Here is a 27,824-nt window from a genome sequence, read left to right on the forward strand (position 1 = left end):
GCCAACTAAATCTTTAAGAAGGCATTATCACAGGAAAGGTACATATTAATGATTAAAATTCTAATAAACCATTGGGGAGTAACTTACGAAGCTCCTAAATCCCAATAAACCTAACTAGTATGTCCTGGATTTCAACTCTTACTTAGAATCACAAAATGGGTTCTTAAACTTCTGTAGGCTTAACCAGAATGATTAGAGTCCTCATGGATACACGGGATTCACTTTCTGCTGCTTATGTACTAGGCATTTATATCAAACTACTGTACTGGAGTTTTGAGCATGTGGTGGGTCCTTACCCAGAGGTGCTGTTAAATCCACATTTCTGGAAAAGTTGTCTTCCGAGTCAGCTGAGTTGATCTTGTTTGTGCATTTCTTCTTTAATTTCTTTCCTTTATTTTTCTTTTCAGAATCTAAATCAAATTTTTTTAAAAAACCGAAATCACATCATTTTCCATTACCTCAAATCGGAATTGAACAAATGACATGGAACATACTTTTTTCCTCCAGTTTTTTTCAAACACTTTCAGACATAATTAAAATAATTGTATCTTATCATCCATTAGTTTCAAATAGCTCCTAACCTTCATGAATTCATTCAATTTACAGTACATTCCCTCTCAGATGTTATTTTAAGCCCTTAATGTATAATTGAGTGGAAATATATAGAACCATCCTGTTAGAAATATGTTATGAGCCTCTGAATAGAATGATGCTATTAAACTAGAATTATGAACACTTACAACATCAATATAGATTTTCACTATTAAGTTGATTATTTGTCCACACTCTACGCTGAAATTTAAATGGAACAACAAGCAAGCAGGAAACTTCCAAAAGAAAAGGAAATAGTTTTATCTTATCTATCTGTCTATTTATTTATTTAGCTGGTTAGTTAGTGATACAGGCCTTCGAGCAATATCGCTCCAGCAAACCCTGAATGCACCGATTAACCCTAACCTAATCATGTGACAGTTTACAAGGACCGATTAATGCACCCGGCAGTTCTTTGGACGACAGGAGGAAACTGAAGCACCATGGGGGGGGGGCAGCGGCAGGGGATGTACAGACTCCTTATAGATGATGCTGGAATTAAACTCTGAACTCCAAACATCCCGAGCTGTAATAGTGTCATGCTACTGTGGCACCCAAGCTATCAAGATATCTTTACACTCACGTATTGAGGGTGGATAGGAGGGCTCAATAAATACAGACAAACAACAATGAACATAAACTTCCTCAAAGTCAGTGACAGCAATCAACAGGTTCCATATCCTAAATGTGCTGCGTCTACTTGCTACCTGCTTTCTACTCTGCGGTTATACAAGTTATAAGCATCCCTTCTAAAAATGCTTGGGGTCAGCAGTATTTCAGAATTTGGAATATTGACATCTATATAATGAGACACCCTGTGTATGGGATGCAAGTCTAAACATAAAATCCATTCACATTACATATACAGCTTATGCACAGCTTGTGAGAAGCCAACAGAGTGAACAGTCGACAGCTGGAGCACAGTCTGACATGATGGAGCTGAGTTCTCAACAGACTATTAGATTTGAATGACTGCCCCTTAATGAGTCGATTACTGTGTTCCAGTACTGTAATTGACTTCATATCTGTCACTGATTTCAAACAGCCGATCGTTCCACAACAACTATGGAAGGGAGCAGTGTCGTTTTATCTGATACTTTTAACAATTTTGTGTATGAAACAATTACCTTCAATTTTCAGTTTGTCATGATAGACCTTTGCTTGTTTCATGATCAGCGTACCGTTAGTAACATATGTTAACTCCAGCATTGACAAATCCACTCTTTCTGTACATAATTGAGATATTCATTTTTCATTTTACACAGTGTTTTTCTATTTCTTATTATTTCAGTTTGTTACATATGTGAGGTCACTTGTCAGAATGGTCTGCAGAGCACAAAGACCTTGCATTACCTGGGAGCCTTCTCAGCACATTGTGGAATTTTCTATTTGTGACATGATATCAGCACTCAAAATCATTTTAGATTTTGGGTTTTTTTTCAGAGTTTGGAATTTTGGACAAGGGGTACTCTACCTATACCTGACAAGTCATTTTATTTGATTACTCAATTTATTAATTTGATTTCAGCAACAACTTGCAATAACTCCTTAAGCACAGGAAAATCTCCTAAATTGCTTCAGAGGAATGGAATAATAAATATCAATCTGAAGATAAAGATTCATGTGGAGGTCTCAGAGGGAGGTTTGAAGAACAGGTGAGAGGGATGTAAAAGGAGAGAATTTTGAGAAGGCATGGTTGAAATCATGACCACTATCGCTGAGCTAAAAAACTGCAAATTGCACAAGAGGAGTAGCAGGATAATGGAGAAAGACCATGGATAGTTTGGAAAACACTCATCGTAATGTTAAAGTCCTAAGACTGGTGGATCAACCTTAATATTTCTAGTTTAATGTTGTGAGCCAATACATCATTAATAATTGATTGGGACTTGGTGTCAGGTAGAATATGGGCAGCAGATCTTCAGAAGCACTCAAATTAATGAAGAGCAGGGAACTGGGGAGCATTGAGATAAGTCATGTGGGTATAACAAAAACATGGATAATGGTTTCAGCAGAGACAAGCTGAGGGTGGGAAGGAGTAGATATTATTGACCTCTTGTAATGAATGTACCACATACTGATGTTTCATTCTGAAACCTTCACCAAGAAAAGGGATGGAAAAATGGATAAGTATTTTTGAGGGGGATAAACAATAAATATGCCATCCCATCTTTATTGGAAATAGCAATTATGGAAATTTTCCTGGCTGTGACTGAGCAGGTGGCAGTGGAACTGGGTAAGAACAGAATGATTCAGATGGAAGATGGACCATTAGCATGAAAGGAGGATAGAGTGATCAACTATGCCAATATCTGCAGAAAGACTGAGCAACATGAGGAAAGATAGTGCAGCAAGTTTGCGCATCTTCATAGAGAATGCCATTTGTGGCCTTGGTTAAGGATGGATTTTTTAATGCTTCTACACAAAGAAAACTACAAGTAAAAAAAAATTAATAAATCAGTATCAGGCAGGCTTACATTACAAACTGCCTCACATTTCCAATGGATCAAACTGTTGCTCATTCTGGAAAATAGTTTCAAATCAGTCTTATTGTATAGTATTATATGCTGTAAGCTTTGCTCACTGAAATCAGTTTGATTTAATGGAGTGATCTCAAAAGCTTTTATTTAGTATTTCTTATACCAAAGGGAAATTTCTTGTATCAAATGTCTTCCTGCAGATATTGGCATAGTTGATCACATTATGATCCTCTCATGCCAATGTTCCCTTTTCCATCTGAATGGCTTTGCTATTTTATAAAATGAATTTCTCGTTGCATTTCTGATCTTCATCAAGAGAGGAATATGATTATACCTTTAGCAGCTTCTGTGTTCACAGAGCATGTAATCAGTGTGTTTTTTTCTGCTTGCTGAGAACTAGCCAACTGATGAGCATTTCCATCATCTCCCTCACTCCTCTCTTTGCAGGATCCAAGAGTATTGTTAATTGTGTCTGAGGAAGAAGTGTTTCCGCCAAACGGCCTCTGTCTTTGAGACAAACGCAAACTGCTGCCAGAGGACTTGATTTTCTTCTTTCTTTTCTTGGTCACGAAAGCATTCTTGATTTTTTCTTCATTCTGTTGCAATGGCAATGGAGAATTATGCAGAATTGTGGTTTAACAGTGGCTTCAGCAGAGGGATATATCCCAGTTAACGTGCAGCTGAGAGGTGGCAATACTTAACTTAGAATCATGAATTTACATGACATCTATGTATATCAAAGTGACCGGGAAAATATCAATATAACTGGAAATAAATTAAACCTGAATTTCTATATAAATTATTGGTTAGGAAGTTATGATTTTTTTCAGGTTTGTAACATCAATTCAAATTTCAAGTCCAAAGTACATTTATTATCAAAGTAAGCATACAGTACACAACCTTGAAACTTGTCTTCTTGCAGGCAGCCACAAAACAAAGAAACACAAAAGAACCCATTGAAAAAACCCACACAACAAAGACTATCAAACACCCAATGTGTGTAAAAAAGAACAGATCGTGCAAACAGTAAAAAAGTAAACAAATAACACAAAGAACATTAACAGCAGAGTCTCCGAACGTGACACGACAGCCCCGGAGCCATTTCGGAGCTGAAGTGAGCGAAGCCGGTCCAGGAGCCTGATGGTTGCAGGCTATAGCCCGGAGCCATTTCAGAGCTGAAATGAATGCTGATGGTTGGAGGCCACAACTGCAGAGTCAGTTCAGCGCCAGTCTATCGTGAGGTTAATTTTAATGCAAGGAGTATCATAAACAAAGTGGATGAACTTAGAAGGTGGATCAATACATGGAACTGTGACGTTGTGGCCATTACAGAGACTTGGATGTCTCAGGAGCAGGAATGGCTGCTGAGTGCGCCAGGCTTTAGATGTTTCAAAAAGAACAGAGAGGGAGACAAAAGAGGTGGGGGCATGGCATTGCTAATCAGCGATAGTGTCACGGCTGCAGAAAAAGAGAAAGTCATGGAGGATGTTCTACTGAGTCAGAGTGGGTGGAAGTCAGAAACAGGAAAGGGATAATAACTCCACTGGCTGTTTTTTATAGGTCCCCTCCAATAGTAACAGGGATATCAAGGAGCAGATAGGGAGGCAGATTCTGGAATGATGCAATAATAATAGGGTTGTTGTGATGGGAGATTTTAACTTTTCTAATATTAGAACATAGAAACATAGAAAACTTACAGCACAATACAGGCCCTTCAGCCCACAATGCTGTGCTGAACATGTACTTTTTTTAGAAATTACCTAGGGTTACCCTTTACCCTCTATTTTCCTAAGCTCCATGTACCTATCCTTGTAAATCTCCCCTGCACCCTTTCTATAGTTTCCAATTAGGGATAGGGATTTGGAATAGTCAGCATGACTTTGTCAAGGGCAGGTCATGCCTTACGAGCCTGATTGAACTGTTTGAGGATGTAACAAAACACATTGATGAAAGTAGAGCAGTGGATGTAGTGTATATGGATTTCAGTAAGGCATTTGATAAGGTTCCCCATTCAAGGCTCCTTCAGAAAGTAAAGAGGCATGGGATCCAAGGAGACCTTAGTTTGTGGATCCAGAATTGGCTTGCTCACAGAAGGCAAATGGTGGTTGTAGATGGTTCCTATTTTGCATGGAGGTCAGTAACCAGAGGTGTTCCGCAGGGATCCGTTCTGGGACCCCTCCTCTTTGTGATTTTTATAAATGACCTGGATGAAGAAGTAGAAGGTGGGTTAGTAAGTTCGCTGATGACACAAAGGTTGTGGGTGTTATGGAGGTTACAGAGGGACATCGATAGGATTAAGAACTGGGCTGAGAAGTGGAAGATGGACTTCAACCCAGATAAGTGTGAAGTGGTTCATTTTGGTAGGTCCAATTTGAAGACAGAATATAATATTATTGGTAAGACTCTTGGCAGTGTGGAGCACCCGAGAGATCTTGGGGTCCGAGTTGATAGGACACTCTAAGCTGCTGCGTATGTTGACAGTGTTGTTAAGCAGGCGTATGGTGTGTTGGTATTCATCAACCATAGGATTGAGTTCAAGAGCTGTGAGGTAATGTTACAGCTATATAAGACCTTGGTCAGACCCCACTTGGAGTACTGTGTTCAGTTCTGGTCACCTCAGTACAGGAAGGATGTGGATACTATAGAGAGAGTGCAGAGGAGATTTACAAGGATGTTGCCTGGATTAGAGGGCGTATCTTATGAGAATAGGTTGAGTGAACTTGGCCTTTTCTCCTTGGAACGACAAGGGATGATAGGTGACCTGATAGAGGTGTATAAGATGATGACAGGCATCGATTGTGTGGATAGCCAGAGGCTTTTTCCCAGGCTGAAATGGCTAACATGAGGGGGCATAGTTTTAAGGTGCTTCGAAATAGGTACTGAGGGGATGTCAGGGGTAAGTTTCTCACACAGAGAGTGGCGGGTGCGTGGAATGCACTACTAGCAGCGGTGATGGAAGCGGATACAATAGGGTCTTTTAAGAGCCTCTTACATGGAGCTAGAAAAATAGAGGGCAATGCACTAGGCAAATTCTTGGCAGTCTCTAGAGTAGGTTACACGGTCAGCACAAAATTGTGGGCCGAAGGGCCTGTAATATGCTGTAAATTTCTATGTTCTATGTTCTAGCTCTCGTAAATCCAGTCTTAAGCTGCTTCCCAGCCACCTTATAACTGTCTAGAACCCTGTCTGATCCATGCTTCATAAACCTTAAGTATGCTTCTTTCCTCTTCTTGACCTGCTGTTCCACATGTTTTGTCAACCACAATTCCCTCACCCTACCATCCCTTCCCTCCCTCAGTGGGACAATCCTCTCCAGAATCCCATGTAACTGGTCCCTAAGCAACTTCCACTTCCCATTGTGCACCTCTCTCAGAAAAACTGTTCCCTATTTACCCTCCAAAGTTCCTGCCTAATAGCATCATAATTCCCCCTTTTCCAATTCAATACTTTCCCATACCATATATTCAGAGAGCTGTCTCCGAAGTGCTCACTCTCTAAAGAGGTCTTTCACCTGACCTGGTTCGTTGCTTATTCCCAGATTCTGTCTGTCCTCACCTCCATGTATTGTGACAGATTGCTCCTTTCCTGTTTCTGACCTGCCCTTGTCAAGCGCCTATTAATGCAAACAACCTCAATCTCCGCAGAAAGTCCTCTTCTTTTTTTTAAAATCTGGTGCTAAAATCCACAAGTAACTATCGTCACAATCTCAGTCTCTGAAGAAGTCCCGAAGGTCCCACTTGCTTTGGCACTGCCAGCTTGAACCAGGTTTATGATCTATAACTGCGAGGAAACCAAAACCAGATATCCTAAATGCAACAGGGAGTTGAAGGGAAACTTCTTTATCCAAAAAGGATTACAGCATGGAATTTGCTACACAGAAATACTTGAGAGTTGCTGAAGGGAGAAGCATACAGAAGGTATTGTTGATGAGATGAGACGTATCATTAACATTGGCCTGCACCTGTTGAACTGAATAGTCTGTTACTGACTTGTACATTCTATGTAAACTGGTTAACTAAATTAATGTAACAGACTAAGCACATAGACATCAAACTGACACAGGGCCAGATCATGCTGATGGCTTCCTGGCTGACTGGGGTGGCTGCACCTTGTGGGTATCGGTGTTCCTTACATCTGTGCTTATGCATTGCAATATAGAAACCAAGATGTGCTGAACATCACATGCCGAAACATCTGACTTCTTGTACCACCGCTGGACTCATTACCAGAGACATTGAATAAGCTTCATGACACGAATCAATTAACTATACTATATGGAAAAATGAAATACTTACATCAATTGGTAAATAATCTTTTAAAACACTTTTCATACCTCAGCATTGATGACATTATTTATACGCTTAAGTGAGTTAATTTTTGTGTGTGGTGTGGCTTCAGGATCTTTCAGATGTCTACTCTTTTGCTTCTCCAGGCCAACTTTGGTGTGTCTTTTTCTATAAAACAGAAGACTTATTGCTTAACTGCTTATTACACGAACGTACCTAAGAGATAGCTGTATAACTCAAGCCAGTAAAAGCCCTGGAATAATTACTATGCATTATGTATTTTGTAAAGCCAGATAAGTGGTTGCTCCAGGATAAAACTATATGATGTACTTTTCAGATTTTCACTTTCTCAGCTCATGTCTTCTACACCAAACAGCATAGAAGGCATTTTTTTTCACAACTTTTACTTCCAATAGTTTCTGGTCTGAGATGTTTTACAGTGAAGATCACTTTTGTATGTGTACGTCCTGACTCAAAACCATCTAAAAAAGGACTGGATAGATAGGGAGAGGGCCACTCTACTTCCATCACATATGTATACCTCTGCTTTACAGCACTCCCCAGGGTTCTGCCATTCACTGTGAAAGTCCTACTTGGATCTGTCTTTCCAAAATATAACACTTAACCTTTTGTCACTTATCAGCCCACTTACCCAGCCGATAAAGATCCTGCTATCACTGTTGATGACCATCTTCACTACCTATGAAGATCATTTTAGTATCACTTGCAAACCTACAAATATTCTCATCCAATTCATTGATATAGATGACAAGTAACAATGGGACTATCACTGACTCCTGAGGCACACCACCAATCATGTTTCTCTAGCCTGCAAAACAACCTTCCACCATCACTCTCTGCTTCCTACCACCAGGGCAACTGTTACTCATTTATTAGCTCTCTTTTGATCCTATGTGATCTAAATTTCCATAGCAGCTTATCATGCAAAAACTGATCTTACTGCCTTACTGGCGCCCATGTAGATTATGTCTACTCTTCTGTCCTCATCAATCTTCATGGTTGCTTCTTCAAAAAACTTAATAAAGTTCATGAGACATGATCTCCCATGCACAAAGCTGTGCTGACTATCCCTATCCCTAATCAACCCTGTGCATGTATATCTTATCCCTCAGAATCCCCTCTGCAAACTTCATTACAAAGTGGGAACAATTAAGTTAAAACATGTAGAATTGGGCCCAGTTTCTTCAACTCATTTGTTTTTCTTAATTTCTTAATATATTTTTATCTGTTAATTATAGAACTATTGGACAAGGAGAGCATGGTTTTGTGATTGGTTGGGATGGCAGTTCATGCCATGAAACCAACAGCAAAATATCCCTTCAGAATTTGCAACTCTATCCACTGGAAACTTCAATCTCCTTTCATCTGTGTGTGTCAATTAATAAAAAGTCCCTTTGCGTCAGAAGTTGTTATTGTCTTACTGATTCTCAGTGACATTTTCTGACAATTCCAAGTGGCAGCCTACACAGTCACAGATTTTTTGGGCAGCAGATAAACCATGGTGCCAGCATCCCTTACTATAATGAACCCTTACACCTGACTCACATAAGGTCAACACCTGTGATATATTTAGTTTTATAATAATAGCTTTTATTCAACTTGTTATTCATTTCTAAATGAAGGGTTGTCATCCCTACAAAAGCCATTGAAGGTAGCAATCAGATTATATTTGTTAGTAGATGTCCTTATAAAACGGAACAAAAAGAACAGCAAATGCGAAGTGGTAAAAGGTCATTCTTAATTCCCTGAGCATGCATCTGAGTCACACGGATTAAACTCAAATGGAGTACTTTTCTGAACAATGGCTCATAGTTTATACAGTAGATTTTCTACAAAGCCCAAGCAAAGCTAATATAGGGTAATCCAGCAAATCCTACTCCTGCTTGTTAATGCAATATGCAATGCAGCAAAAATAAGATGTACTATTCATGCAAGTAAAATATTGAGTTTCCAGGGTCTATTTTCGGTATTTTCTAACTCCTTTTCAAGGATGTGAAAACTTGCCTACGGAGTGGTGACCAGCAGATGGAGCTGTCTAACAACAGTCTAGAAAAACACTGCCTAGAATACAAACCACACCTTGAGGGGTCAAATCAGTCTCACTGACAGCCGGTTGTTTTGTAGGGAACCACTGGCTATTGGTCACTCATAGTTGTAGCTTACCTGCTCTGACAAACACAGAACTCTGAGATGGTCAGACCGCACTTGGAATATTGAGAACCATTTTGGGCCCCTTATCTAAGAAAGGATGTGCTGGCATTGGAGAGGGACTAGAGGAGGTTCCATGATCCAGGGAAAGAAAGGGTCAACATAACTGTATGATGAATGTTTGATGGCTCTGGTGCTGAACTCACGAGAGTTAGAAGAATGAGAGGAGATCTTTTTGAGACCAAAAATATTGAAAGGCCTAGAGGATGTCTTTTACTGGGGACAAATCTAGGCCAAGAGGGCACAGCCTCGGAATACAAGTATGTCCCTTTGGAACAGAGATGAGGAGGAATTTCTCAGCCAGAGGGTGGTGAATTTGTGGAATTCATTGCCACAGACAGCTGTAGAGGCCAAGTCATTGGGTATACTCATAGTGGAGGTTGATAGAATCTTGATTAGTAGGGATGTCAAAGGTAATGGAGAAAAGGCTGGAGAATGGAGTTGAGAGGGATAATAAGTCAGTCATGATGGATTGATGGACCAGACTCAACGAGCTGAATGAACTAATTTTGCTCATACTATATGTCTTGTGGTCTTAGGGTCAGAAGTGGCACATTTGACCTCTTGCTCTGAGTTAGAAGGAAGTTTGGGATGTTGGAATCAAGCCCGCTCAGTGTTATGCTAAAGCTGGCTGGTAGAGATGGCAACCTCATTATCATCTGAATGATCCAATGGAGAAAGACAAGTGCCAGTAAGCCTTACTGTATTTTAATGTCTAATCGTTTTAGTACTGTATTCAGGAATTTTAACTTTTTATTTTTAATTCATTTTTTAAATTGCATAGGTGTATCTGTATTTTGCATTATATATATGATTATGTCAGATGTCAGGTTATTCCAGGAGGAGAGCTTCACAGTGGATTGACATCCACCCATTGCTTGGAGCCGGCGCTGCATTAGGAAACTGCTACCAGCTGAAGAAAGTCAGTTCATTCAGCCCTCTGTATCCAGAGAAGCTACAGTATGTCCAAATGGGCAGCAGGCCAAGGATTCAGCACGATCTGGCCCATTGACCTTTATTTTTAATAAAATTATAACAAACTACTATAAATTTACATGCTATTTTTGAGTTTTAGTGAATTAATACTGCAGTATTTATGTTTTTTGGTAAGTGAAACCGTTGCACAGAAACTTTAGTTCTATTCTGAAAACTAATGGTTTTCACTTTACCACTCAGAAGGTTAGCCTCAACTTTTCCACCCTTTCCAGTTATTGGCCTTGCCTAATACCTGGTGCTTATACATATAATCATACTCTGTATATACTCCATGAATCCTGTAGAGATGTTGAGGGGAGGCGAAAGGAATGAAATAGGGTAAAACCGGAGTGGCCATGGGGATAAACTGTAAACAAGGTTAATGAATGAATAGAGGAAGGTAACAGGTGAAAACAGAGATAGAAGAGCTTAGACACAGATGCAAATTGGATATGTTCTCCCCTTCCAGAGAGAAGGAACTGGAAATTGAATTGGAAATGGTTTACCATTGTCACACGTAACAAGGTAGAGTGAACAGCTTGTCTTGCGTACCGTTCATACAGATCAATTCATCACACAGTGCATCAAGGTGGTGCATGAGAAAAACAATAACAGAGTGCAGAATAAAGTGTTACAGCTATAGAGAAAGTGCAGTGCAGGTAAACAATGAGGGCCAAAATAATAATGAGGTAGATTATGAAAAGGGGAGAAAAAACAAGCGGAGTTAATATTGGACATGGATGACTGACACAGACCAAGAAATCAAGTTACTGGAAGTTTTAACTTGAACCTCTAACTCCCCTCTACATTGTTAACAAAACCCTAGACTCTCTCTCATCCATTACCCACATTTGTGCTTTAATCTCATCCCCCAACCCCCCCCGAAACAGACTGAGAATAGAGTTTCCTAGTCCTCAGTTTGCACACCAGCAGACTCTGTATTCAACAGACCATTCTCTGCGACTTCAGCCAGCTCCAAGAAACTTAAATTCTCAATACAACCTTCTGCTAGGATCTCCAACCTCTCTTTCTCTTCCCAAAGCTGCTAAATATTACTAGTGTTTTATGCTTTTGTTATAAGTTTCCAGCATCTGCAATTTTTCAATCTATTTTCATCTATCTATAACTTGAACTCAGATTGGCTTTTTTCCCCTTCATTTTGTTCTCTCTCTGGCAATGGAGGACATGCCCAGCGTGACCTGCTGGGTATATCCTCCTGCTCTGCATTTTTAAATCACATTTCTTTTTTTATCTATGTTCTTTTGTCTATGTTGTTACCCTTTAACTTCTTATGTTCACTCACTGACCAGAACACCTTGCTTATGGCATATTCCTGTAGGATTTAGCCTATCAGAGCCATTCCTCTCACTCATCCTCCCTGCAGCTGTACAAGCTTCAATAGAGTCTCTGACCTGAAACATTGCCTCCTTGCCTTCCCATAGGTGTGGCCTGAGCTAGAAAGCACTTCCTGCTTTTGCTGTTGTTATTGACTTACGGCACCTGCAGTTTTTATAAATTTAAATTGAAAATATTATTTCTTAGACATTAGCCCCTAGGAATTAATACGACTAAGTATACTACATTTGCGAAGTACCTTCCAATTGCTTGAATAGAACTGAACTTCAGAGACAAATCGCAAGTACAATAGCTGCATATTATGTATTTAGTGGTCACCAAACAGAAATAAATTTCTGGACACGTGTAGATGTGGGGTGAAGAAGCCTCTGTGAAGTCAGTAGGAATGAACAATTTTCGCATCTTCTATTCAGAAAGTTGAAGGATTTGCATGTATATAATGTCTTTTTAAATCCCAGAACATCAGAAAGTGCTTTGGGCAATATTTAGTCACTGGTATAACATAACAAACCATGTTGTAACCAGATTCTTGGCACACATTTAAGAAATGTACAGAAAAACAAACCCTGGAATGATTGGTGAACGCAGCAGGCCAGGCAGCATCTATAGGAGGTACAGTCGATGTTTCAGGCCGAGACCCTTCGTCAGGACTAACTGAAAGAAGAGATAGTAGGAGATTTGAAACTGGGAGGGGAGGGGGAGATCTGAAATGATAGGAGAAGACAGGAGGGGGAGGGATGGAGCTAAGAGCTGGACAGTTGATTGGCAAAAGGGATACGAGAGGATCATGGGACGGGAGGCCTAGGGAGAAAGAAAGGGGGAGGGGGGAAGCCCGGAGGATGGGCAAGGAGTATAGTGAGAGGGACAGAGGGAGAAAAAGAGAGAGGAAAAAGAATATATATATATATATATATATAATAATAAATAAACAACGGATGGTGTACAAAGGGGAGGTGGGGCATTAACGGAAGTTAGAGAAGTCAATATTCACGCCATCAGGTTGGAGGCTACCCAGATGGAATATAAGGTGTTGTTCCTCCAACCTGAGTGTGGCTTCATCTTGACCGTAGAGGAGGCCTTCCAGGTGAGGCGACTCTTCACCTGTGAGACGGCTGGGGTGATATACTGCGTCCGGTGCTCCGGATGCGGTCTTCTATATATTAGCAAGACCCGACACAGGCTGGGAGACCGTTTCGCTGAACACCTACGCTCTGTCTGCCAGAGAAAGCAGGATCTCCCAGTGGCCACACATTTTAATTCCATGTCCCATCCCCATTCTGACATGTCTATCCACAGCCTCCTCAAGATGTCAAGATGAAACCACACTCAGGTTGGAGGAACAACACCTTATATTCCGTCTGGGTAGCCTCCAACCTGATGGCATGAACATTGACTTCTCAAACTTCCGCTAAGGCCCCACCTCCCCTTCATACACCATCCGTTATTTATTTATTATTATTGTGTGTGTATATATATTTTTTTCTCTCTCTCTCTTTTTCTCCCTCTGTCCCTCTCACTATACTCCTTGCCCATCCTCCAGGCTTCCCCCCTCCCCCTTTCTTTCTCCCTAGGCCACCTGTCCCATGATCCTCTCATATCCCTTTCGCCAATCAACTTTCCAGCTCTTAGCTCCAGCCCTCCCCCTCCCATCTTCTCCTATCATTTTGGATCTCCCTCTCACCCTCCCACTTTCAAATCTCTTACAATCTCTTCTTTCAGTTAGTCCTGACGAAGGGTCTCGGCCTGAAATGTCAACTGTACCTCTTCCTAGAGATGCTGCCTGGCCTGCTGCATTCACCAGCAATTTTTATGTGTGTTGCTTGAAATTCCAGCATCTGCAGATTTCCTCGTATTTGCCCTGGAATGATTCCTGGGAAGGAGGATTTCGGTTATATGCAAAGTCTGTGATTATTCCCTTCAGAGCAACAAAACTTCATTGCACAAATCCATGAAGTGTGTAGAAACGTAAATAAAAAGAAGTTGCTTCCACTGGAGGAAGGAGATATAGATTTTAAGTGATTGGCAAAAAAAAACATGAAGGAAATAAGTGGAAAATCTCTTTACACAACTAGCATCTTTGACGGAAAATGAACGTTGGTGGAACCCCCTAGAAATAATGATGACTTTCAAAAAGGAATTGGAGAAGTATGAGATGGGAGAAAATAAAATAAGGTTTACAGGAATAAAGACAAGAAAAAAGTATTTTTCTACAAAAAAAAGGGCAAATTGTCAGTGGAAGACTGTTGAGACACAATGGCATCCCACAAATATGATTGAAACAAATGACCAAATTACTTGGTGTTTCTCAACATACATCAAGGAATAAATGTAGGTCAGAATGGTAAGAGAACACTCCTGGTCTTTAAATAATGCAGTGAGATCTTTTATTTCCATCTGAGAGGGCACATAGCACCACAATTTAATATTTTATCTGAAAGCCTGTACATTACTCTTTCAGTACAGCACTGAACTACTAACTTTTTAAGTTGCCCTTTAGTCTCTAGTGCAGGAAATGAATGCTTACCCTTCCAAATGAAAGGTGAAAGAGCTCTATCTATGTCATGGTTAATTCAAAGACTCTTACCTTTCTCTTTGTATCCTGCATATTGACTGCTCTCCCTCTTGGTGTTCTTTTACTTTGCTCTTCGATGGTGTTGTATCCTGGAGCACTCTTTTGCACAAACTGGTGTAATCTTTGGCAATTGCACGTAGAAGCCAACGAAGCCCTTTCAGAATGGTCTTGTCAAGTCTTTTTTCAGCATAGTCCAGGGTAGCTGAACATGGTTCCTTTAGAAATATTATAGTCACAAAGAATTCATTAACAATGGATTCCAGTTAATTGGGACAGCCGCTTGTTTGGGATAACTCTTGAAGAAATAAAACTAATTGAGAAGAAAGCTGGATTCCCTTCATTTATTTGGGACACAATGCCGCTTAATTGCGACTGTTGCTGAACAGTTTCTATCTAGCGTCAGTTGCGTGCATTTGTGTGGTTGTTGGACATTTCACCGTGCTTATGTCATGGTCCGGTCCATGAAGTCCATATTCTGGTTCATGGTCCGGTCCAACGACCCTTGCTCCAGGTTTTCCTGTCTACCCTGTTTCTGTTCTTGTTGAGCTCTAACTGAGGCAGCTGATGCTCGTTGGGGCTGGCTGCATAAATACCTTCAGAGACCAGGGCGTGGCGGCTGGATTGTTCTGTCATAGGGTGGTGGCTGGTAATGGACCCAAGTGCAAGACACAGAAGTACTAGGGACAGGACTAGGATACAGGGTGAGGGCAAGGACATGGACGCAAAAACTAGGAACCAGGAACAGGACTGGACAAGACAGCTAGGAGCCCGGGCTTGGACTCTGAGCCAGAGACTGGACAAGGACCCAGTACCTGGGTCTTGCATCTGGCTCGGACCCCAGAACTAGGCAAGGACGAGGCTTGGCTGGCAGGCAGAACGAGGCTGGAGTCTTCAGGCTTGAGGCTAGAGACTAGAGGCGAGGCTTGGCAGGAAGACTCCAGCCTCCTGCCTCCTGCCAAGCCTCGCCTCAAGTCTCTAGCCTGTAGCCTCAAGCCTGAAGACTCCAGCCTCCTGCCTCCTGCCAAGCCTCGCCTCTAGCCTCAAGCCTGAAGACTCCAGCCTCGTTCTGCCTGCCAGCCAAGCCTCGTCCTTGCCTAATTCTGGAGTCCAAGCCAGAGGCAAGACCCAGGTACTAGGTCCTTGTCCAGTCTCTGGCTTGGAGTCCAAGCCCGGGCTCCTAGCTCTCTTGTCCAGTCCTGTTCCTGGTTCCCGGTTTTCATGTCCATGTCCTTGCCCTCACCCTGTATCCTAGTCCTGTCCCTAGTACTTCAGTGTCTGTGTCTTGCACTTGGGTCTGTTCCCAGCGACCTCCTTATGACAGCTTAGAGTGAACAGTTCCTAAAAAGCATAAGTTCCATGTGTTTGAGTTCAAAAAGCAGTGATTTTTGTGACTGATAGCTGGTTAGAAATAAGCAGTAAGACAATGTGAAGCTGCTTTTTAACTGTGGTTTCAAGTATTGAGGTTTGGAGATACCAAAAATGGCTGGGTGTGAAAATGAAACGATTTCACTACTTGACCAAGTTAGGAACTATGAAGACTTTGAAGGTATTGACAATCATCTTGAATGTTACAATGGAAATGAAGATTTGGAGGATGCAAACATCAAAATAACTATCTACACTAGATGACTGCACTGATTTTGTCTAGTTACAGTCAATCAAAATAACATGGCAGCATACATTGGATGAATTCCTCCATCAAAAACTATTAGGACTGTATAATACTGTAGTAGTATGGGCAATGTTCTAAATTGTTCTGTATTTCATTTAAATACATAATTTCTTACTCAGTTAAATGGTGGTTTGTCCTTTTTACACCTTTTTAACTATTTCCATGAAACTTTGGGTAATTGGGGCAGCTGCTTAATTGGGCCAAAATGTACTGGTCCCAATGTGTCCCAATTAACCAGAATCCACTTTATTATGGTTTTGAGGTTGAAGGTTAGCTCTCAATAGGACAAGTTAGGTCATGCCATAATAAACAGTTCATCTAATAGCATCGATAATACTAATCAATAAGCCAGGAAGTTAAGGCATATTGGAAGTTCAAGGTTAGTGAGGGGTTCAGTCACCTCTTAAATATTTACATACGTAGTTTGTTTTGCTGATTTAGCAATCTTAGTTCTGTTAGCCTGGCCCTGGACTGAAAAAGAGAAACATTTTATAAAGATTAACATTGGGACTAGGCACAAATTAAAAAAAAACAGAGTTTGGCTGGGGATAATGATACTTAGACCAAACCTTTAACTACATTGCAGCAAGTCAATGAAATACCTAGAAAAATAAATCTGGTCTGGTAAGTTAACCAATCGGACATAAGCTTGATTTGGTGGTGAGCTGTTTTTTCAGATTAGATGCCCATGACTAGTGGTGTGCTGCAAGGATTAATGCTGAGACCTCTGTTGTTTGTCAATATGTTAATGATTTGGATGATACATGATTAGTAACTTGGCAGATGGCCTCAAAATTAGTGGTTTGGTGAACAGTGAAAAATGTTGTCTGAAATTACAACATATGGTTCAAATGGGAAAAGTGGGCAGATGGAATTTCACACAGACAAATGTGAAGAGATGCATGCTGAGAAGGTAAACCAGGGCAAGACACATACAGTGAATGTCAAGGCCATTCATTTTTATTTCTTAGTTCTACCCATAAAGCCTCACTAGTCTAGACAGTACATTATTTGTCATCTATACCAATGATCTGTATGATGATGTGGTAAACCGGATCAGCAAATTCCAGGATGACACCAAGATTGGGGGCTTTGGTGGACAGCAAGGAAGACTATCAAAGCTTGCAGCAGGATGTCAACCAGCTGGAAGGGTGGGCTGAAAAATGGCAGATGGAATTTAATGCGGACAAGTGTGAGGACCAACAAGGTAGGCTTTATATGGTGAGCGGTAGGGCACTGAACAGATCCATAATCCCTTGAAAGTGGCGTCACAGGTAGATAGGATTGTAAAGAAAGCTTCTGGCACATTGGCCTTCATAATGAGGCCCAATTTGTGTACACTTTTGGTTACCTACCTACAGGAAAGGTGTAAGTAAAACTGAAAGGGTGCAGAAAAAGATTTACAAGAATATTGTTGGGACTTGAGAATCTGAGTTATAGGGAAAGGTTGAATAGGCTAGGACTTTATTCCTTAGAACAAAGAAGATTGAAGGGAGATTTGATATAGGTATACAAAATTATGAGGTGTATAATAGGGTAATGCAAGCAGGCTTTTTTCCACTAAGTTTGGGTGAGACAAGATCATGGGTTAAGGGTGAAAGGTGAAAAGTTTTAGAGGAGCATGAGGGTGAACTCCTTCACTCAGAACGAGCTGCCAGTGGAAGTGGTGGATGCAGGGTTGATTTCAACATTTAAAAGAAATTTAGGTAGGTACAGGGATGGGAAGGGTATAGAGAGCAGTGATCCAGGCACAGGTCGATAGAACTAGGCAGATTAATGGTTCACACTGACTAGATGGGCCAGGGGGCCTGTTTCTGTGTTCTATGACTCAATAACTGTGGAGAGTGGTGTTAAACAGAGAGATCGAAGGATATGAGTACATAGTTCCCTGGAGGTGGCAACACTGATGAAGAATTGATGAAGAAGTACTTGTTTGTCTTCATCAGTAGAGACATCTGGTACAAGAATTCAGACATCATGTTACAGTTGTATTGGCTAGGCTGCACTTGTAGTATTGTGTGCAGTTCTGGTTCCTACTTAACAGGAATTATGTGTTTAAGCTAGAGAGGGTGCAGAAAAGATTCACAAGAATGTTACCTGGACAGGAGGGCTTGATTTATAAGGTGATATAGGACAGGGTGCAGCTTTGATTTCTCTGGAGCAAAGGAGCCTAAGAAGTAGTATTATAGAGGTATATAAAGTCATGAGGGGCATAGATGAGATGGACAGCCAGTCCTTTCCCCAGGGTATTGGTGTGTAAAACTAGATGGCACAGGTTTAAGGTGAGGGAGAAGGGTTAAAGTGGATCAGAGGGGCAAATTTTCCACACAAAGAGTTCTTGTATCTGGAGTTGACAAAGAAGTTGTGGATGCAGAAATAATTGAACATTTAAGAGATACCTCCACTGCTAGTTGAATGAGCAAGGTACAGAGCAATAAGGAAGGAAAGAGTGTTCAGGAAAGATTGGCATGAAAGTACATTTGTGATGGGCTGAAAGGTCTGTTTCTATGCTCTGTGTCTCTGTACCTGTCCCATGTGGGTCCATGGGCTAAAGAAAGTCCATCAATGAGAGAGGTGAGGGGTTAAGGGTGCAGTGATATCACGCGCAATGATGTGCCAGTACATGATTGGACAGAGCACTGAGCATGTGTGGGTCAGAATATTCCAGTACGTGGCTGGGTTAAGACATATTTGTTTATTACTGTAAATGAAAGTTCTCTAATTCTTCCAGAATATGATTCTTTACTGTTAACCCGCAGTACATTTAAATAGAAGAAATATAACATGGTGTCAGAAGTGCTTCTGGAAGAATAATACGGGAGAATCGAGAATTGAAGATAATTGGAAAAAAAAACAAGAAAAAAGATTGCACTGCAAACGGTAATATGGAAGGTTTACTACCTCCACCAAAACTTCAGCTGACTGGCAATGTAGCTGAGAATTGGAGGATCTTCAAGCAACAGTTTGAACTGTACCTGTCGGCAAGCAATTATGAAGAGAAATCAGATAAAACCAAAGCTGTGCTTCTGCTCCATATAATCGGGAGTGAAGCGGTAGAGGTATATAATATTTTTTGTCTTTGAAGATGGAGGTAATTTCAATTTAAAGTCGATAATGAAAGAGACACTGAGAGAATATGAGATTCAGTCTAATCACCGGCTAGAGCAAGAACACTCATGGCGGGCACAGTATAAGGAAGAAGTGAAAGCACAAGTAACAGAATTGAGAAGTTTTATTGAAATGATGAAGTCTCAGCATAAAAAAGAGACTACACAAGTAATGAATGAATTAGATGAAGAAAAGAAGATTCGTATTTCATTACAAGTGGAAGTGGAAGGGATTAAGAAAGATACAGTCCAAACAGAAGGAGGGAAGCAGATTGTTGAGGAAGATAGCGTGAACTGCTTACTTGAAATTCCAGATTCTAACTAGGAGGCACGTGAGAGTATACCAAAAAGTTTAGTTGAGATACATAGAGAAAAGCTTAAAGCAGAAAAGAAGAAGAAAAAGAAAAGCACAAGAAGAGTCATGGATCAGATAGCGAAGAGCCAACTTCAGAGTTTCAGTTTTGTTCAGATTTGTTTATTGGTTGTTATTTATCTTCCTTTGTTATGTTGTTATTTGTCTTCCTTTTTAAGGAAAGGAAGATGTGATTCTTCAGAGATTCAGTTAACTGATGCAGACGAGACAAAACATGTAAATAATAACAAGGAAACACAAGATCTGTGTGTACCACTTAGAAAGTCTACTCGTGTTTGTAAGCCCACAGAGAGACTGACAGAGACTTGTTCAATTATGTCTTTGCTTTGATTAATGTTGTTAATTGTTTTTCTTTTTAAGGAAAGGAAGATGTGGCGATATCACGTGCAATGATGTGCTGGGACATGATTGGACAGAGCACTGAGCATGAGTGGGATTGCCGGAATGTTCCAGCACATGGCTGGATTAAGAAGTGTTTGTTTATTACTGTAAATGAAATTTCTCTAATTCTTCCAGAATATGATTCTTTACTGTTAACCCATGGTACGTTTAAATAGAAGAAATATAACAGAGGGTGGGACAGTCTATTAACCCTAAACTCGATGATAAAAACTGCCGGTGCAACACAACCTATGAGTAAAAGAGAGTGTTCCTCTTGCAGTGAGCCTGCAGACAGAACGCCCTCATCACCTCAGGAACTACTGAGAAAGATGCATTTCCTGCAAATCACTGAGACCAAAATGATCTACCTAACAAGGTGCTTATTCAATGTGAAATGTGCTAATCAGTTCCACATGTTATAAGCAATACACACTAAATGCTGGAGGAACTCAGCAGGCCAGGCAGCATCTGTGGAAAAGAGTACAGTCGACGTTTTGAGCCAAGATCCTTCAGCAGGACCTGAAGTTATAGTTTGCATTTATGTTGCTCAGCTCTTACCATACTATAATGCTATTCATCACTTTTGAGTAAAATTGCTGATATTATTCTTCATCCAATTAAGTGTTCAGTGATCTTTCTGGGGTTAAAAATCTTACAATGTTCCTCTTGGTTAAAAGGACATAGCAGTAACTTGGGGGGAGGGGGCTTCCTGGGGTATCAGTTTGCAGCTCTTGCATTTAGAAAATAACCTCATTATTTTGAGTTAAGTGTTGTCTTCCCATTACTTAGCCCTTCTCACTGTTATGCCAAATAGCTTTACTTTTAGGATCTGCTAATGCCTCACTGAAGAAAGCTACCAATACAAACAGTCTGCAGTAGCAACTCCATTGTCTCATTTCCCTAAGCATCTTACTTCTAGATGACACCCCGAATAACAAAAGCATGAGAAGTTCTCCTTCGCAGGTTAGGGCCATCAAGCGCAGATGCCATCAGAAGATCTTGCATATTTGAAATTTTGCTGCAATCTTTGCCAAGACACCAATTTCATTCCCTCTGGCAAATGCCTTAATGAGGAGTATGTGAACCAGTCCTAGTCCCCATTAAGTAACTGGATTCAAAGGGACAGAATTCAACCAAATCAAGGTTTTCATACAAGTCTAGCCGCCATAAATCATGTCTTTGCAAACATGAGGCTGAACATTATGTATTATTCATTTCATTGAATTTTTGATTGGAAATGTACATTACTAATTGCAGTGGACTAGCTGAAATGACATTTTAAAATAAAGGATTTATTATATCCTTATTTAAGATCAAATTTATGTTCAGAATAACTTTGAGGTTAAACCAGGGGTTCCCAACCTTTTTTATGCCATGGACCCCTACCATTAACCGGGGGGTTCGTGGACCCCAGGTTGGGACCACTGGGTTAGAAACATAACATAGAAACAGGATCTTTGGCCCATCGAGTCCATGCTACTCATTATGTTAATCCTACATTAAATCCGTTTCTCAGTATCCCCACATTCTCAGGATCTTTATTGATAGTGGTTTTGTTACTTTTTGTGTTCCCAGTTTTCACACAAGTGTAATGAATAGAAAATACTTTTGCTAAACTGCTAACTGAACAACAATGTTAGTGCTTCAGATTGTATTCAGTTCATACCTAATCATAGGTAGTAATGGTAAGAGTGAAGTACAATCTGCAATCTTAAATAGAAACCATTATTGCGGAAAATATGTGAATATATTTGGACAAATTAATTTGACCAGTATTTCTATAAGTAGCAAGCAAAAATGTTCAAATAAATTTTTCATAAAAATACTTTTTATTGGCACCTATGATCTTTTTTGTTGCATTACACAACATTACTGGAAGTTAATCTTTAGTTCCTGGAAATACTGCAACAATTTTGAAAGGTTGCCAAGACTAGCGGTGGAAATCCTAGAGAAATATCACTGACATCACGTTCTGCAGTTCTTCAGATTATCTGCTCCAGGTGTGGTGGTCTATCCGGAGAAGCCTACGAAAAATCACTCTTTGGTCCTCATTGCCGTTAAGTTTGAAGATCAATGTAATGCAGATATCTATTACTGAGCTCAGTAAGCTGTTGAATAAACTAGATATTGTTAATGTAGGGTATAAGCTGCTGGCATGTACTTAATGCAAGTATTTTTTAAAGTCTTGTCAGTCTTAATACAGAATAAATAAATACAGAAGAGTCAACAATCTGGAGGTTTCCAATCTTGAACAACAGGAGCATGGTACCTGGAAACAGTTATAGATCAGTTCCTGTTCCCTTATCCCTACCACAGGATTTTTGCTGTGGGATAATGTTCATTTCAAGCAAACTGTTTGCTAAAACATCACATGAGTGCTCCCAGTTCAAACTCTCACCCACCCCTTCCCCGTTACACAAACCCCACCCTCAGCAACTGACTGCCTCCAGCTTAATTCTTGATTTTCTGCTTCAATTGTAGTTGGTGACTCTCTGCCTACCCTGTTGAACACATTGTCTTTGAACACTGAAACAGCACTTGGATGGTATGTTCTACCTGCATTAAGCCCAGAGATAATGTGTCTGCATGGGCTCAGCTGCCACATCCAATCACTACTTTTTTTCAGTAATCATGAATCGTGTGCTTAACACACGTATAAGATCATTTAGAACTCCCATACAGGGCTGCCAGAAAAGAGAGAAAACAGGATCTGGTACAGGACCCCACACAGGTGGATTCTCTATTGGATCCTAACGTAGCAAGAAGGTACCAATTCTTATGTCTCTTAGATTAGCAGATTCATTGCTAATTTCTGTTAGGCCAGTGCCTCAACAATGGTCCAAGATAAGAACTACAGTGTCCCTCATTCTCTAATAGATGTATTGCACCTCATATTTGATGACCTAGAAAAAAAGGTCTTCCATTGTTACTTTAGAGGTAGCATTAGATGAATGAGAAAGATAATGAAAAGACCAGTGCCTCTTCAATGAAATAGAAACTTGATGAAACTTACAATATGACAGACGGATTTATTTTCATTAGCCAGTTTCCCTAGGGACATCTGTTCAATAATGTCAAACTCTGGTAGGGCCTCAGCTTTATCCTGCTTGTTTGCAAGTCTGAATAAAAAAAAACATAAAAAATTCCTTAAAGTGAGACAATGCACAATAAGTGAAGATTTAAGGCTACAGAAAGCATGTGATACTTTACCTGAAGGTATGAACTTTGTATAGAATCTATCCTCGTCCGTACAAATTAAAGTCTGCTGATGAATTCTGACTCCCTTTTACAGTTGTGACGAGAATACACATAAAATTAAGATGTTTGCTGGCCTGGGTTAGCATCAGTGACATCAGCAAGTGGTCTGCCACCTGCCCTCAGGGGAAGGAGAGATAAGGAACAATGGGGCAGCGTCTGGAGATGTGTAATGAAGGGACGGGAGAGAGAGCTGTCTGGAGCGGCTCCCCCTTTGAACCCTGAACTGTTTGAAGTGGTGGACAGGCGATGCCCCAGCAGGGGGATAAAAAGGGACAGGTTCGCTAAGGCAGGACACACGCCACCCGAGGTAACGAGACCCTGGAAGCGGTACACCTCTCACAAGTCGGTGGGAAGTATCAGACAACGGCCAGGGTGGAAAGGTACGATCAGCAGGAACCCGGTGTGTGTCCGCCCTTGCCTGGGTGCCGGGTTCACTGCAGAGGATCGACCGCATCTGGAGGAGGGGTCACAGTCGGTGACCTCAGGTGACATCACCAAGGACCTGCCCAAAAGCTGCTTGTGAGCCATATCGTCGGTCTGTGAGTGAAGCCGTGTCTGAATGATCAGTTGTTCCTGTTCTCTCTCTCTCTTCCCCCACGTTGTCCATCGCCATGGCAACGATTACTGCGAACTGAACTACTAAACTGGACTGAACTTTGAGTCACTTTGAAATTTGGTCATTTACCCCTAGACAACGATAGAGCTTGATTGATGCTGTTATCTTAATTCTGTGCACATGTGTGTTTATCATCGCTGAACTGTTGCATTTATTATCCTTTCGATTACTGTGTTGCTTGTTTCTTTAATAAAACTTTCTTAGTTCTAGTACTCCAGACTCCAACTGAGTGATCCATTTCTGCTGGTTTGGCAGCCCAGTTACAGGGTACGTAACACAGTGTTAGTTATAGCAGAGGCATAGATGTGCAACTTGTGCATTCACAATATTGGAAAAAAATTGGCAATGGAACATAAAGCATTTAACAGTCAATAAATTGTCAGAGTAACTGCGAGTTCCAATTCCAATCTCTTAATGAAAGCTGATTTGCCAATTGGGTGACAGATCATTGGTCCAAATTGCAAAACTGTTGAGTAAAAAGCTCTGAGTTGAGCCAATTGCCACATGGAAGCTCTTGACATATCATAATGAACTAACTTTTCAAATGGAGAAATTCATGGTGAATCATAAGCAACCATGATCAGGCATGGATTAAGTTTCTGTGAATTCAGTAGTAATAGGGGATATCTTCCTACTGTTTGTGAAAAACATTAGGATCATGGATGATCACAGAACATAAACCATGGATTATAGGACAGCATCCATAATTTTGCTTCTCTAAATGGGTTTGAGAGCAAGTTTTCTTTCCAACCTCACCAGTACGTATCTCGCAATTACCTCAGACCTATGTTATCATTCAGGTGTTGAAGGGTATCAATATTTCAACAACTATTAAAAGACCTTGACTGATAATTATAAACACAAAGGATTCTGCAGATGCTGAAAATCTTGAGAAAAATGCACAAAATGTTGAAGGAACTTGGCAAGTCAGGCAGAATCTATGGAGGAGAATAAACTATTGACATTTTAGGCTGAGACCGTTCGTTGGCTGATTAACTTGATCAGGCTGGTTATTCACAGTGTTATCTTTTGGAATATTAAGGAGAAATCCTCATCTTATAAAGTTGCATGATCCTCCTGCACTTCAGCTCACTGGGTATTGAAAGCAGCATTCAAATTGGGTGCTATTAATCTTGCCTTTCCTGACCTCAGCAAAAAGAGTTCAGTGACGAACATTATAGCTGACATCTAGACATTGTGAATATACTTTGCAATTTGTAAAGTTTCTTTCTTTATATAATAAGAGCATGATGCAAGTAAGGCAGAGGACAAAAAGATTTTACATCTATCTAAAAAAGGGACCTGCTATGGTGTCACAAATTCCAGAACTCAAAGCTCTTTACAGTCAATGAATTTCTTTTTGAAGTGTAGCCAAAACTGCATGAAAGCTAATTGCTAATTCATGTATATTTTTGAATTTTGCATAAAAAAACGTAAGCATCAGACACACCCATCTCACTGATATTTCCAAGTATATACCTGGGAATGGAAGTTTGTGTTCAGTCACTTTTCCCAGACACACAAAATGGTAGTGGCTGAATATTGTACTGTACTCCATTTCTGAAAGTAGTCACACAATTTGAGTTTGCTCTTTCCAGTGAAGGGGTGACCACAATGACAACACAGAATGCAGTTTACTGGATTGGAAGGAGTACAAATACTCGACTATGGAAGGACTGCATTCCATTGTCCCAGTTCCTTCATAAGAACATAAAACATAGGAGCATAGTTAGACCTTTCAGCTCATTGAGTCTACTCTGGATTTGATCACGGCTGATTTATTTTCCCTTTCAACCCCATTCTCCTATCTTCTCCCCATTACCTTTGAAGTCCTTACTTATCAAGAACCTATCAAACTCCGCATTAAATATACCCAATGCACTGGGTTTCACAGTTGTCTGTGGCAATGGATTCCATGGATTCACTGTCTACTGGCTAAAGAAATACCTTCTCATCTTTTTCTAAAGGGATGTCCTTCTATTCTGAGACTGTGCCATCTGGTTCCATACTATATGATTATTGGAAACATGCTCTCCACATCAATTTTATCTAGGTCTTTCAATATTTGGTAGGTCGGTAGGTTTTAATGAGCCCCACATCCACATTCTTCAAAACCCAAGTGCGTCGAGGCCCTGAACCATCAAATATTCCTCATACATTAAATCTCCATCAAAGCAGTATTGTGGACAATATTCAGTAAGCCTGTCATAAACTGATGGAGAGGTGGTAGAGGAACATTAATATATCTAGATTACAGATTATAGAACAGTACAGCACAGGAGCAGGCCCATGATGTCTGCCAAACAAGATGTCGGATTAAACGAATTAGTTTCCGCCTGTAGATGATCTATATCCTTTCCTTCCCCTACTCCCAGTATATTCACGTGTCTGTCTAACAATGCCTTAATCACCCATGTGCTATCTGCTTCCAAAGCTGCTTCTGGCAGTCCATTCAAGGCACCTAGCACCCTCTGTGTATGAAAAAATGCCCTTCAAATCTCCTTTAAACTTCCCCTTTCTCACCTTAAATGCAGGTTTTCTAGTTCTGACATTTCTATCCTTGGAAAAAGTTGCTAAATGCTTATGCTATCACTATCTCACATAATCTTAAAAATTTCGATCAGGTCTCCCCTCAGCTTTGGACATTGTAAAGAAAACAATAGAAGTTTGTCCAACTTCTCTTCAGAACTCATACTCTCTAATCCAGGCTGAATCCTGGTAGACCTCTTCTGCAGCCTTTGCAACATCTCCACATCCTTCTTTTAATGGGGTGACCAAAAGTGCACCCAATACTCCAGTTGTGGTCTCCTAAATTCCAAATGCCCAACCAATGAAGACAAGCATACCATATGTTTTCTTTACTACCCTATCTACTTGCATGGCCACTTTCTGGGAACTGTGGACTTGGACTCCAAGATCCTTTTCCATCAGTGCTGTTAAGGGCCCCGTCGTTATCTGCATACCTTTCTTTACATTAACCCCATGAAGTGCAACCTCACATTTTCTTGCATTAAACACCATCTGCCATTTCTCCACCCATATTTGTAACTAATCTATATTCTGCTGCTTCTTTTGACAGTTCTCTATAATATCCACATCTCCATCAATCTTTGTGTCATCGTCATACTCACAAACTCACGAAGTCATTCAGCAGCCCCAGCACCAATCCCCGTGGAACACCACTGGTCACGGAATAACCTCCTTCCCCAATACCCTCTGTCTTCAATGGACAGGTCAATTCTGAATATTAACCGTCAACTTACTGTGGATCACATTCTCAGCCTACGATGAGAGGTGTCAGAAAATGTGGCCTCAATATACATTTTAATGATGTCACAAATACTGTAAATGACATCTGGTCATTACATGTTGATTCAATTTATTTTGTCAAGTCACAAAAAAAAGAAAAGCTTTGCCAAATACCGCTTCAACAATCCAACAATGTTTACCATTGATTCCTTTTTGGACTTACATAAGGACAGGTTTCCCAGACACCTTTTCATGGTTCATTACTTCTGACAGGGTTTTTCGAGCTTCATCCATTCGTTTCGTATCCGAGGAGTCAATGATGAAAATAAGACCATGTACTGCAGAGTAATAATTCTTCCAGGTTTTGCATATTTTCTCACCACCATTAAGGTCAAATATCGTCACATTAAACCGATCTACCATGAGATCAGTCCTGGAAAAACCGCCATTTGGATGAATAAGATAAGGAGATTCTGTTGGGGAAAAGAATACCAATTCACATAACATTTATCCATTCTGCAGAAATTTCTGGGAGTGAGTGTTTCTTTCTACTCCTTCCCAAATCAGGTCAATTCATGCAGGAGTTAGATTTTTGACAAGCAGACTTAATACCATCATAATACAAATGGAATGGAGCTGTTCACGTTCCACTTCATTTCTTTGTAATAATAACAAACTA

The 27,824-nt window shown here is 40.5% G+C and overlaps 1 protein-coding gene and 1 long non-coding RNA gene across 3 annotated transcripts in view; one reads left to right on the top strand and one right to left on the bottom strand.

Annotated features, from left to right (window-relative positions):
* LOC134352554 (ADP-ribosylation factor-like protein 13B) overlaps positions 1-27,824 on the bottom strand; it is a 42,625-nt gene that overhangs the window by 3,508 nt on the left and 11,293 nt on the right. Inside the window, exons 3-8 of the mRNA XM_063059810.1 lie at positions 27,369-27,618; positions 23,036-23,141; positions 14,502-14,704; positions 7,405-7,525; positions 3,406-3,667; positions 297-410 (exon numbers count right to left, since the gene is read on the bottom strand). Coding sequence (XP_062915880.1) covers positions 297-410; positions 3,406-3,667; positions 7,405-7,525; positions 14,502-14,704; positions 23,036-23,141; positions 27,369-27,618 — 1,056 coding nt within the window. The remainder of the gene's footprint in view (positions 1-296; positions 411-3,405; positions 3,668-7,404; positions 7,526-14,501; positions 14,705-23,035; positions 23,142-27,368; positions 27,619-27,824) is intronic.
* Positions 16,703-20,587, top strand: LOC134353333 (uncharacterized). 2 transcript variants are annotated; one of them, XR_010019585.1, is made up of 3 exons: positions 16,703-16,785; positions 18,921-19,220; positions 20,002-20,587. It is a non-coding gene; the product is annotated as an uncharacterized LOC134353333 (long non-coding RNA). The 2 variants fall into 2 exon arrangements; XR_010019586.1 differs by lacking the exon at positions 16,703-16,785 and adding an exon at positions 16,878-17,074.

The sequence above is a fragment of the Mobula hypostoma genome, chromosome 10 (genome assembly GCF_963921235.1).
Source record: "Mobula hypostoma chromosome 10, sMobHyp1.1, whole genome shotgun sequence".
Lineage (NCBI taxonomy): Eukaryota > Metazoa > Chordata > Chondrichthyes > Myliobatiformes > Myliobatidae > Mobula > Mobula hypostoma.